The 14,165-nt window shown below is 37.8% G+C and overlaps 1 protein-coding gene across 1 annotated transcript in view; it reads left to right on the forward strand.

Moving 5' to 3' along the window:
- Positions 1–13,832, forward strand: part of LOC123869280 (dnaJ homolog subfamily C member 10-like) — a 42,312-nt gene extending 28,480 nt beyond the window's left edge. The window contains exons 12-26 of the mRNA XM_045912125.1: positions 2,429–2,597; positions 3,792–4,005; positions 4,700–4,812; positions 5,635–5,730; positions 6,775–6,975; positions 7,674–7,862; positions 8,636–8,756; positions 9,132–9,332; positions 9,598–9,704; positions 9,905–10,070; positions 10,399–10,541; positions 11,187–11,311; positions 11,786–11,917; positions 12,489–12,576; positions 13,303–13,832. Of these exons, the coding sequence (XP_045768081.1) occupies positions 2,429–2,597; positions 3,792–4,005; positions 4,700–4,812; positions 5,635–5,730; positions 6,775–6,975; positions 7,674–7,862; positions 8,636–8,756; positions 9,132–9,332; positions 9,598–9,704; positions 9,905–10,070; positions 10,399–10,541; positions 11,187–11,311; positions 11,786–11,917; positions 12,489–12,576; positions 13,303–13,575 (2,338 nt within the window). The 3' untranslated portion in view covers positions 13,576–13,832. The remainder of the gene's footprint in view (positions 1–2,428; positions 2,598–3,791; positions 4,006–4,699; positions 4,813–5,634; positions 5,731–6,774; positions 6,976–7,673; positions 7,863–8,635; positions 8,757–9,131; positions 9,333–9,597; positions 9,705–9,904; positions 10,071–10,398; positions 10,542–11,186; positions 11,312–11,785; positions 11,918–12,488; positions 12,577–13,302) is intronic.
- Positions 13,833–14,165: the final 333 nt, after the last annotated feature.

The following is a 14,165-nucleotide window of genomic DNA, read 5'->3' on the forward strand; positions in this document are numbered from 1 at the left end:
TTCTGTTGTGGTCTCGTAGGAGGCTTTGGCTAGTTACGACTCTAGTTACTGGGAAATCAATAAAAGGTATGGTGAAAACTGTCATACCCCTTCCAAGTTTCTCCCTTTCACTTTGGACTGCATCATCACTTACCACCAGGTGACATCGCAGTCAAGAGCTAAGTTGTAATGGAATAAAAAAATTGGTAACAAATCATACGTAACCATTACAGTAATGTTTTGCAACAATAACTTTTGTTTTTAAGTTTTATTTATAAAAAAGTTATGAGTTTTCTTACAACCCACTGAACTTCCTAAAACTATTCACGACAGATATTGATCTATTACGTAATCCCACCACTATGATAAGTCCCAAATCCCAATAAAATCCTAATACATATTTTGATTGGTTTGAAAAATTACTTACTAAAATAATAATAGAATTAATTGAATAAAGATCACTTACTACCTTTTCAAGGGAAGATATTGCGGATTTAATTCGAAGTTGATTGATGATTTATGCCTAGGTATTTGTACAATTTAATTAAATGGGGTGAAAATTTCATTGAAATTAAAAATAGCTTATATTATGGTGTTATCAGATGGTTAATTTTTTGATAATTTCTGTACTATTTCATTGGGCATCTTTCACCCGAAATAAAATGCCTGAACACAAAACTAACCAAAAGTGACAAACACAATCACTTGAGTAAATTCCGAACGAACCATCTAAATATCACCATTAACGAGTTTTATACATCTATATGTAGTTATATGATATTTACAGTCTTACTACGTTTACTATACTTACCTACCTAAATTATTCTCCTAGAATAATAATTTATGGCTAAGTAATGGTGACTATGTAAATCTATAATAACTTTATCGTGAACTTGGTGGCACACTGCCGTGCGCCCTAGGTTGTCAACATTAAACGTGTTAAAAAATGAGTTTCTTTTTATTTATCCACTATAATGGCTTCTAGTAGTACCACACCAGCAAATGCACTTCGCCAATGTCGTGTAGAATGGAAGTTTAAAAATTGGCGATACAAGATTCAAGATTACATTTTGCAATAAAAGGATTGAGTTAATCATCTACAACAGCACAAAGACAACACAATTAAAGGGATCTAGAAAATACCTATACCTATACATATGAAATATACACCCTAAAATATATAATTATACTTTTATTTTGTTTAATATTTACAAATTTTTTTTTCGCAAAAATGGCAACCCGGAAAACGTCAATCACCTTGACAGTATGACAGATGACACTTGGCAGAAGAGAAGTCCCACTGGCTCGAAGTCCCCCGCGCCCCGTGGGCCCGTATATACCGTGGTATATACCTACGTGATACCCAAAGACTACAATATTATATGGTGATACCTACGGCACTTTGCATTTACAAATTACACCCGGCTTGTTTTTAAAGTTATTTAATAATACGAAAGTAATCTCAAAATAGTTTTATAACATTTTATAATCAGTTCTCTGAAAAATAATACGCTTGCGATTAGTTAGACATATATTAATTAATATTTTATTTCATAATTTATAGTTAAATAATAGTTTGGTACATTGGAAGAAGTGTAGGTTGTGGTGCAAGGCAAAATATAATAGCTGTTATTAGCAAGATGTAAGTAATAATCATGTTATAATGTATAGAAAATATAGATGCTCATGAACAGCTTACAATTATTATATTAAACACAGTTATTTGAATGTTTTTGGTTAGAAATTAGAAACAGTTACAAAACGTAGTTTTACTGAATTCTGCATTGTATTTTTACTGCTGAGATATTTTTCAACCCTTTCCTTTTGGTTTATGCGGAAGGATCTGGGAACCCACCGAATTATTATCACAAGAACTACCACTCTGTTATCATTGAAAAGGGTCAATAACCTTTAGTAATGAGGAATAAGTTTGCACAAAACTTGTGAACTTTTTTTAATCAAAAATGTTAGAATAAAACTCACCTAAGTATTTTTTTAATATTTTTATTCATATATACAAGTTAGCCCTTGATTGCAATCTTAGCTGGTGGTAAGTGATGATGCAGTCAAAGATGGAAGCGGGCTAACCCTTTTAGACAGCCAGGCTGATCCTTTGCGCGAAATTAAGCTTTCTGCCATCAGGTGAGGCTATTAACTGCAGTGATATATCTCATATTTTTTTAGCACAGATTCCACAATCCCAGCCCCTATGGTTTCAGCCATTTCTATTGTGGCTCCCAGTCATAATGTTGTCTGCCTTATATGACATAGGGCTAATAGGTCAACACATGTTGTACCCCACATTAGGACCTGTCCCTGTTCCCAGGGAACCAGTGTCAATATTGTGAACTCTAATACTTATATTCTGCTTTGTTGGTTAGTCTCCATAGGATTGGGTACTGTAGGAATTCAATCATGAGGATATTATATTATGTTATCTACTTTTCAGGATAAAACTTCTCTTAATTTCTCTGCTCTTCGTCATATTAATTTCAACGGTAAACCTGAGCAGTGCAACATATTATCAGATATTGGGTGTATCCAAAACTGCCTCTACCCAAGAAATACGTCAAGCATACAAGAAACTAGCTGTGAAACTACACCCTGATAAAAATCCTGTAAGTATGCATTTAGTAGATAGACATAGATAGATCGATAAAAATTGTTTTTAGGATTCTGTTCCAGAGAAACAAAAAGGAGCTTAAAATTTTTATGAGACCACCACAGATACTTCTACTATTTAAAAAAAAATTGCAAATAGGTCCAGAAACCTCGAAAAAATCAGTGTACAATATTTTTTTTAAACTGGCTGAATAGAGAACCACCTCCTTTTTGGAAGTCGGTTACAAGAGTGAATAGGCATCTTTTAGGTAAACGTGTCCCATCGGACACATATCATCACTTTCCATCAGGCGTGATTGTGGTTAAGGGTGTGCAATGTGCATATAATGAATTTAAAAAGAATGTAAAGAGTAAAGTAGTTAAAAAAGTATATATAGATAAGTTAACGTTAGAAATATTAGAAGTGTCTACAATTTAATGTGTTGAAACAAAGTGGGTGGTACTTGTGTGGGTGGCTTGGACTTGACCAACTGTGAGGTTTACATGCTATGAATCTAATGCAAATTAAATTACATTATCACATGGATACATTAGATTACTCAATGAGGATATAATATAATATCTATGTACCTATTTGCTGTGGTAAAAAATTGCAGAATGTGCCATATTAATTTCATCCAATAAACATAAATAAATCAATTGTTTATTGTTCAGAGAAACAAGTACAAGTTATACCTGCACAGAAAGCAGATTATTTATGCAAGTTTGTGATTTCACGCTTTTCCTATTAAAAACTTATAAAGCAATTTTGTATGGTTAAGTAAGTGATAAGGATTAAATTATTTTTGTATGCTATATGAAGAAAATATTGATTTTTTCCTTTCAAAAGTAATATGTCTATGCTCGAATTTTTGCTAGCTATGGGCTTCATAAGAAAGTTCAGGGTCACTCAGCAGCCGATGTAGAGAGTTTCTCTACATGATAGATGGAGTTTCTTTACGTGATCACATCAGAAAGGAGATTCATAGGAGAATCAAGAGTGACCTTTCTGCCACGCCCCTGTACAGAAACATCGACGCACGTGCAGGGGTAGTTTAGCTGCACGTGCTGTCGATGTTTCATCTACCTCCACGCAGACTCTGCATAGAGGACTATAATCCTATACCTCAGGTTATAATACAACTAATTATAAGTATAGTTCTTACTACTTTACCTGAGTTTGAGGAGAAAAGGGAATCTTTTTGTTCTAGAACGCAGCCGAACAAAAGAGGTTTCTAGAAATCACAGAAGCGTACGAAACTCTCAAGGACCCTGAGAAGAGACACAAATATGACCTGTACGGCTCACAGCAGTCATACACTAGGAAATATGACTACCATTCTCAGAGGGAGTACAACAACTTGTACTATAATGGCCTTTATCACGATGACCCGTTTGTAGAAACATTGTCTGGAGGGAGTTTTTGTGAGTATCACTCAAGTGTTAAGCAAAAAAGCTCGATCATTGACCTTAAAATGATATTTTAATATCTTTTTCTTACTATCGGAGAATAATGTGTTAGATAATAAATCTATGTGTGTGTGTATGTAATACGAGTATGTATATCCATTCAGTAGTTTCCTAATTATTAGCAAAATAGCAAAGGGCGTTTGGACTTGTGATAGCGCATATCAATCACGCTGATTAAGCAACGTTGACCTCGGCTGGTAAGTGGATGGGTGACCGAATTTGGCCTTTCCTCAATGCCTCAAACCCATTTGACCCGTCAGTCCCTTTTTTTAGGGTTCTCTATCTCAAAAGAAAAAAAGGAATCCCTTATAGGATCACTTCGTTCTCTATCTGTCATGGCTGTCAAGACCCGTCAAGAGAAACAAAAGCTATTGGGTACTTTCTGGTGACCTAGAATCATGGGCAGGTAGCACAAGTAAAGGGAAAAATCCGAAAACTGTGAATTTGTGGCTCAGTACAAAACAAACATAGACAGACAGATAACGAAGTGATCCTATTTGGGTTCCTTTAAACCGAACCGTAAAAATAACTTGCACTCCCAGGGGTCACTGGTAGAAATCTTTTATAGTAGTATATAAGTGCTTCTCTGTCCACTTTTTCTTTTTATTGTTACAACTTTCTGTTACAATTAAAAAAAAATTGTTTCCAGATGCGTTTTTGAGTGAGGGCTTACATTTCGTAAACTTCTATTCTCCATTTTGCCCACCTTGCCAGAACTTGGCCGATGGCTGGAAGAAGTTAGCTGAAACTTATCAAGGAATTGTGAGTACAGGTTACCTCTAATATGAGTCATTATGGTCCTCTGAAACGAAGATCCATGTAGTTCCTGCATACATCTGAAGCCAACGCTCGGAGTGAAATAATATAATCAGTTGAATAGACTATAACTGATTCTGATAAAATTTTACTGTAAAAAGGTCGATTTTACACTTGATTTTATGTTGAAGCTTATGAAAAGTATTCAAATTTATGATAATAAATATGTTGAAACTCTTGAATAAACTGATTCTGATAAAATTTTACTGTAAAAAGGTTGATTTTAAACTTGATTTTATGTCAAAGCTTATGAAAAGTATTCTTTATGATAATATGTTGAAACTTGTGATATAAGTAAATGAATTGAAAAATAAATGATTAAATGATTGATACCTACGCTATTAAATCCACTCCTATCAGCCTGTATGGGTATGTTGCTGGTCATAGGCCTTTTCAAGAGTGCGACACCAAACAGCGCTCCACCTTCCCCATCTACCTGCTTCCTGGCTCCAGTGGGCTGGGCTGATGAAGAATTATAAGAGTTAGACTATGACAAAAGCAATACGGTATTTGCCTATGTCAAAAATAAATTCTTTCTCAGTGATTTTATCAAATAGGGGGTCTTCCAAAATACATAAAATCCAAGTCTTTCGTTAGTTTTAAATTTATTAACCATTTTAAACTAAAAACTATGTCAAATCATTGTGACGTCACATGCCAGTATTTCATAGAAGCTCGCATACTAAGCGCGTGTTTTGACGTTTGATAAAAAGATACTGATGCAAACAAATGTGAAAATAAAGTGTTTACTGTTTCAATTTCTTTCAGATTAAAGTGGGTGCTGTCAACTGCAAATATTATAACTCATTTTGCTACAACAATATGAGGATTGGTAGCTATCCAACGTTGTTATTCTATCCGAACGTAAGTTTTTATAACTTTTATTTTACAATATCCGACAGATCTTTTTTTTCTCTCTCGTCTGGCTTTACACTTATTAGCCAATGTCAACTTTGTAATTATTTACAAGTTAGGGAAACTATATGTATAAGTATGGACTTCGTCTGTGCCGGCGCCCGCCGACATACACGCGGCGCTCCTTTAGAGCGCTTCCCAGTCAGTTCCACCACCAATAAACACCAGCAGAACACAAAAACCGGGCCACTTCTAACAAAAAAACACTTCAACAAGTGTAAATTAAAAATTTATAACACCCCCGACAACTGAAGGTTACAACTTACAGTAACTAGAAAAGAGCTGATAACTTTCAAACGGCTGAACCGATTTTCTTGGATTATAGCTAAGAACACTCTCGATCAAGCCACCTTTCAAACAAAAAAAACTAAATTAAAATCGGTTCATTAGTTTAGGCGCTACGGTGCCACAGACAGATACACAGACACAGATACACACGTCAAACTTATAACACCCCTCTTTTTGGGTCGGAGGTTAAAAAGGCACAATACGTGCGCCAGCAAACGCCAGCACAGACGAAGTCTCCGACAGAGCTAAATATTGGTGGAGACCTTGGGTACACCAAAACATCAAAGTCTCCATCGATCCCATGTCTGCTAAAAAAGTTATTCAAGGTTAAAGAATTTTCGGTTTTTGGAGTTTTCACGTAAACCGTAAGTTCTATCAATAAATAGGGAAGGCAAAAATTCTAGACTATCTACATTATCTACAAAAATTGTCTTATACTTTTTTTTTCTAAGAATCACCATTCCTGAGATATCGCCATTCTAGCAGTTGGAGTTACATTCTATACACACCGTATAGACACCAGAAAACAAAGGGCTTCAATGAAAACTGCCATACCACTTCCAGGTTATCCCGTTTCCATCTTAGACTGCATCATCATTTACCACCAAGTGAGATTGCAGTCAAGGGCTAACTTGTATCGGAATTATAAAAATTCTAACATTAAAAACAATTTTGATTGTTTAATTATTGCCCTTATTATTTCAGGGTAAGAAAGGCAACTACATTTACTACAACGGTGCACACACCATGGAGGCCTTAGAAGAGTTCGTAATGAAGTTTATTAGAAGCAGAGTTCATGTACCGACGGTTACTCAAGTGCTAAAAAACACGGACAAACCTGTTGTGTATGTAGTGGATGAGGACAGTTTTAACGACATCTCCCTTACCCGACTGGCTTACCATCTCGTGAGTATCATTATCATCATCATCTCATTGCGGACTGTGACAGCACTTGACTGCTCGGGCGCGCTCCTAGCAACTGCATCGACTGTCGGTTCTATGATAGACATGACCTACCCATTGCCACTTCAGCTTGCTAATCCTTTGAGCTATGTTGGTCGCTTTTGCTGTGCCAATTTCCTCGTTCCGAATTTTATCCCTGAGAGTTTCCATTCTATTCCATTCCATATGTCCACTTCTGGACATAGGTCTTTCCAAGAGCGCGCCGCCAAACACGGTCCTCCGCCTTCCTCATCCACCCGCTCCCCGCCACCTTCAGGTCATCGGTCCAGCGGGCTGGAGTTTGTCCCACACTGCGCTTACCGGTACGCGGTCTCCACTCCAGAATACGTCTTCCCCATCGGCCGTCGGTTCTTCGACAGACATGACCTGCCCATTGCCACTTCAGCTTGCTAATCCTTTAAGCAATGTTGGTCGCTTTTGTTCTTCTGCAAATTTCCTAGTTCCCTGAGAGTAATACTCAACAAAGCTCGCTCCATAGTGCGCTAAGCGACTTTTAAACTTTTTACGCAGCTAAGTTATTTAAACAAAATAACACTTTTTTGACCCGAAACTGGAAACTGGGGCATCATGATCCCCAGCCAAACTAGTTAACCACTAAACCAACGAAGCAGATATGGCTTTAACTCAATAAAATTTTCCAGAATCATCTAGCCACTGTAGTGAAGGCAAGCAACGTACGGGACGGACTTACAAAAGATCCAGAAACCACCATAGTGTTCAAACACAGAAACACTCAGAAGGAACTGACGAGCGTCGATGAGAAAACCATTCTGAAGGAAATCGTGGATTTGCTACCGAAAGTAGAGAGAATCAGCTTCGAAAATTTAAAGGTTAGTTTTCTCTCTTACTGCTCCTTATTGCTGAGAGTCGTAAGCCCTTTCCATTAATCACAAAATGGTAGGAATTTCTGGGTATGATAATGAGGTGGGTTCCCAGATCTAAATCTCGTTCAGATTCTTAGGAGTTTTTTAACCCCCGACCCAAAAAGAGGGGTGTTATAAGTTTGACGTGTGTATCTGTGTATCTGTCTGTGGCATCGTAGCTCCTAAACTAATGAACCGGTTTGAATTTAGATTTATTAGAATAGAATAGAATAGAATTAAATTTATTCATTGAACCAACACACAGGTAATATAAACACTTACGCTTAAAATATAAAACTTAAAGAAAAAATAAATAAAACTTAAAATATAAAACTTAAAAACTAACTTAACTTAAACATTGTGTTGTGTACCTACTATGTATTGTGCCAACGAAAAGGCCCGAACTCAGCTTAATGTTGTTTTTGTTTGAAAGGTGGCTTGATCGAGAGTGTTCTTAGCTATAATCCAAGAAAATCGGTTCAACCGTTTGAAAGTTATCAGCTCTTTTCTAGTTACTGTAACCTTCACTTGTCGGGGGTGTTATAAATTATTAATTTATATTTGTTATACAGTTATTATTGATACTCTTGCAGGATTTGCTATCTCAGTGTCTAACACTGAATGATAGTCAACGAGCTCATTTGATATTGGTTGATTCTAGATTGCTGCTTCATTGAAATGTAAAATTACCACTCGCTAAATAACGCTAATTCTACAAATGATTTTTCCTTTGATTACAGAAGATCAGAAACAACCTCAGGAATGGAGAAGAAACTCCATGGGTCTTGTTCTTCTCTAAGAAAGGCGTAGATAAACTTTTATTACATCAATTGGTGATGACTATGCCTGAAATGAATTTTGGTAAGCACGAAATAAAAGTCAATTTTAGCGTTCATGATTACTAAATAACTTGTATTTAATAAAAAAAATAGCGAGCAAATGAGTCAGGTGGGTCACCTGATGTTAAGTGATTACCGCCGCCTATGAACGTTTGCAGTACCAAAGAAACCGCTAATGCGTTGCTTGAATAACCCCATGTTGTAATCTAGTGAGAACACCGCCGTAGGGAGTTGGTTCCACGGTTTGCGTGTGCGTGGAACAAAAGATTACCAGGCACCCAGGTGGTGAGGGTACGAAACTTTGTACTTACACGAAATCGGAAGCTGTGAAACTCAGTCATAAAGGGACTAGGCTAAACCAGGCTGTTGGGAAACAAATGTTTACTTCTGATTGCAGGTGAAGTCGACTGTGAGGAAGACGAGGAGCTATGCGCGTCTCTGCAGGTGGAGGAAGCGCCCACGTGGGCGGTGCTCAAAGTGGGCGGGGCTTACCAGCGCTTATTTGCCGCGCCCACGAAACACTTGCTAAGACAAGCCGCCCAGGCGCGAGCCTTGCATACACTGTCCGCGTCTGAACTACAGAAGATATTGGACGGAGGTAAGAGTGATAGCATTGTTTCATTTGTGCCAACTACAATCGAAGTATAGGTCAAATTAGGCTACGCAAGCGCCATACATGCATTTGCCAGTAGGTACAAAACACACACGAAAGATCATCTACGTCCCGACAACTTACAACAAATAAACTAGATGGCGCTACACGTTCCTCAATCACACTATCAGATTTTTCTCTTCGGAGTACCATGAATACAAGTTTCAAGATATAGCTATCTTCTTTGTGGTACATTTTACTCTTGTTCCAGAGATGTCGTCGTGGGTATTATTAGTGGCACCGTACCAGGTGTCGTGGGACCATCTGCTTGGCACATTCACTGAACTGTGCTTAGAACTGGCTGATACTGGAATTAGTGTAAGTTTCCTTCAGTTTGCTCAGAGTTACCACATTACTACCACTTTTATAAGTTACGCCGATGTACCTGCGCAGAAATCTTATTTTTGAATGGCGCGAAAATATTTTAGCTAATCATAGCGCGCGTCCGTTTGTTATCGGTTGTTGCCTTGCAAAAGTCTAATTGAATAAAAATAATTAGAATTTGAATTCTATTTCAGTTTGGCATAATGTCATGTAGCCTCACAACGGATGAATATTGTCGCCTGGTTGCTCGCAACCAGCCTGTGGTTTTGCTGCAGAACGGAACAAACAGACACACATATAACGGACACGTCAGCAAGGATGAGATGCTGGAGTTTATACAACTTATACGCGAGAGTTCTGGTGAGTTTGTGCTTTATAAAACTCATATAAGACCTTTCTGGTGAGTTTATACTTTATACAACTTATACAAGAGAGTGCCTTTAAAGTAACATTTAAAGTCACTAGAACTCACATATGGCAGAGTTCTAATGAGTAAGAATGAAGGATGATGAATGAATGAAGGGTGAGTTTTTGGGGGGAGTTTTACAAAGTTTTTATACCTGACTTAAACGGGAGAGTTCTGGTGAGTTTATGCAACTCATATGGGCTCTCCCATATGAGTTGCATAAACTCACCAGAACTTCCGGGGAGAAAAAAAATAGTTATTGCCAATGTAAATTTCTTGCAGAGCTTGAAATAACGGAAGAGCGTGCGTTGGAAATCATGGACGTGTCGAATCGCGAGCACGTATGGCTCGTAGCGTACTTGCCCGGGACATGCGGCCGCTTCTGCGACGAACTCCGACATGAGTTCAGGCTTATCGCTAAGAGGGTAACTATGGCTTTTGATATACTGTCTTACTATGCGTTTTAACTGAGAATAGTACCCCGCCATTTTTTTTAAAGAATATTAGTCATGCTAATAACGACTAATACCACCCTTTCCCCTCCAATTAAGCGTAAAGCTTGCGCCAGGAGTGGGTACGATAATAGTGCAACGGGTGGGGTTTGAACCGCCGACCTTTCGGAATTCAGTCCGGTCCTCAACCGTTGAGCTATCGAGGCTGACTGCACTATTTGAAACTATACTCTATTCACGGAATGAAGTTAGTATAGCGCTCTCTCTGTTATGTGATCCCATACAGACAGCGACAAAAATCTCAATGGGCGTCATTTTATTTCACGACTCACGAACCAATCACAAACATGTTTTCAAAAAACATTCGAAATTCAATACGAAAATGTTTTCAAAACAACATTCGAAATTCAATTCGAAAACGTTTTCAAAAACATTCGTAATTCAATTCGAAAACATAGTTTGAGATTGGTTGGTGCCTTAAATGGTTAACGCCCACTGCTATTTTTGTGTATATCATTTGTATGGAATTACGTAACAGAGAGAGCCCTATAGTAAATTCTTTCCGTGGATCGAGTATAGTTAACATTATTACTACAAATATTATTACTTTATTTGCAGCTCCGACCGCTAGATTCAATACGCGTAGGCGTTTTGTCGTGCCCAAAGCAGGCAGGTGGGTTTTGTAGCAACATACGCAAGCCCACTGCGCGCCTCTATCTGGTTGACTCCAAGCCGTTCTTTACGTAAGTATACCACTCAAATAGAAATAGATGAATTTTCATACAAATGACCATGAGTATTTTTAGGGTTCCGTACCTCAAAAGGAAAAACTCATAAATAATACATACTAGAGGATGCCCGCGGCTTCGTCCGAGTGGATTTGGGTTTTTAAAGATCCCGTGGGAACTGTTTGATTTTCCGGGATAAAAATTTGCCTATGTCAATAACAGAGACGCAAGCTACCTTGGTTTGGTACCTTTCATAAAATCGGTTAAGCGGATGGGTTTTTAGGAATCCCGTGGGAACTCTTTGATTTTCCGGGATAAAAGTAGCCTATGTCCGTCCCCGGGATATAAGCTAACCCTGTACCAAATTTCGTCAGAATCCGTTAAGCTGTTGGGCCGTGAAAAGGTAGCACACAGACAGACAGACAAACTTTCGTATTCGTAATATTAGTATGGATTAAAATAAGCTTACATAAACATACATACTTCCAGTACAAACTTGGAGCAACTATCGCAAGCTCCATACATCATGGAGTGGGCTCTGAGCTTTATTGACGACACAGTCCGACTGAACTGGCAGACTTTCACTAGTACTGTCATCGCCGAAGAATTAAACCCAAGCAGGTAAGATAAATTTTTTACACGACTGCGCAACGCGAAGGAGTAACTATAATAAGTTAAAAGTTAACAGTGCCCCGTGAAACCGACTGTGGTTTTTGTGGCGCTGAATCTAACAATAATGCCCTGTATATTGTATAAGTTTAATAAATATAAATAAAATAAAATACATGAAATATATGAGTAAAATATAAAAAACGAGATTTTAAAAAACCTGTATTTCAAAAAAAATCCAATGTATTGCAAATAAAACATCTGATAAAAGTTAGAGGTCAATGAACGTTGCGTAGATAGGTACCGCGGAGTTTTGCACGCGCTATACATTGCGAGTTTGAAAAACACAAAATCACAAAACTACAAGCAAATGGTTATTGGTATTGGATTGTAGTAATTCATTGTGGCGCTCTAAAGAAAAACGCGTAGCCGATTTTAATGAGTCTTGCACCAATAGATTTTTAATTGTACAGATTTTTTTTTTGAAACCTACAGATGAGTGCTTAATAGTTGACCGGTGATTGGTTGAGATGTTTATTATGATCTGTTACAATATTCCCTTCATTCGATATTTTGTTTACAGGAACAAGAAACCCTGGCTTGTGTACTTCCACTCACCAAGATGTTACCATTGCTATGAGAGATATCCAGATTTCGCTATCCTTGCTATTGTGAGTAGATTCATTGCATCTTTAAAAGGATTTTATCCGATTGCGCAAAACAAAGGAGTGGTTATGTAATTATCAATCTATTTTTAGGGTTCTGTACCTCAAAAGGAAAAAAGGAACCCTTATAGCATCATGTCATTGTCTGTCTGTCAAGAAACCTATAGGGTACTTAACGTTGATCTATAATCATGAAATTTGGCAGGTAGGTAGGGTCTTATAGCACAAGTGAAGGGAAAAATCCGAAAACGGAAACATGGCGCAGTCCGTTATTAACTTATAGTGTTCTACATAAAAGTGTATCTTATACGATGGTACAGAACCCTTCTTGTGCGAGTGCGACTCGCACTTGACCGGTTTATTTATTGTATCGATTACAAGCTAGCCCTTGACTGCGATTTCACCTGGTAAGTGATGATGCAGTCTAAGATGGAAGCGAGCTGATTTGGCAGCTGTGTGGAAGGTTTTTATAAAACCCCATACTCCTTGTCGTTTCGTACCAGAACGCTTAATCGCTTGGCGGCACAGCTTTGCCGGTTGAACGGTTACTAGCCACGGCAAGGTCGTACTAACTACCATGAAATGATTTAGCGTTTTGGTACTATGCCGGACCTTACCACATTAGACTGCATCATCACTAAGGGCCAATTTGTAACTAAAAAAAAATCTGCTGACACTTGTGGTGTAGATGACAATAGGCTGATACTAATTTCTTCGTTATTATTTTCCCAGAATCTAAGGAAAAACATGAACTTCGGCAAAGTGAACTGCCTCACCGACCGCAGTCTCTGCCAACACGAGCACATCACTAGCTACCCGTCACTTCGACTGTACCTCAGTCGAAACCGGCACAGCACTAGCAGAGTCATAGCTTTGCAGCCGAAAGAGTATACATCACTATTGCAAGACATAAGGCCTCATTTGATGAAATACGATGATCACTTACTAGAAAGTATAAATAATATTGAGATCAAAAGTCATGTGCGGTTTAGGGATGAGCTGTAAATAGGGATGATGACTGCTAGTCAAATCAGCGACTTTTTATCAAACGTAAACGCTCGCTTATGGGCAACTTGAATGAAATACATAGATGAGACATCATAAACATTTGAGGTAATTTAACTTATTTTTTCAATTGAATCGATAATTTAAAATGGTTGGCAAACTTAAAACAAACAGCGGACGTGGATCTTGAAAGAATCTCTAATAACTCCTAGGACTTCGTCTGTGTTGGTGTTAGCTGAGTGTATTTTTTTGTTAAAACTGACTGGAAAGCGCTCTAAGGGGGTGCCGTGCGTATGTCGGCGAGCGCCGGCACAGACGGGGTCCATACTTGTATAGTTTAACTAACTTGTTACAAATAACTACAAACTTGACTTTGTAAAGCCAGACGAGAGAGGAAAAAAACTCCTAAGGAATAATTTATTTTTGACATAGGTATCATCCTAATTATAACTAGAGTTTAAAAACAAAATCGCTCACATAAGATGCCACGTTGCATTGTAAGTTTCGACTACGACAATATATGTATATGACAAAAAGCTATGTAACTACGATAATTTATTAATAACTAAGCAACTTATTTTAATTAACTA

This window comes from Maniola jurtina, chromosome 11, assembly GCF_905333055.1.
Source record: "Maniola jurtina chromosome 11, ilManJurt1.1, whole genome shotgun sequence".
In the NCBI taxonomy this organism is placed as follows: Eukaryota; Metazoa; Arthropoda; class Insecta; order Lepidoptera; family Nymphalidae; genus Maniola; species Maniola jurtina.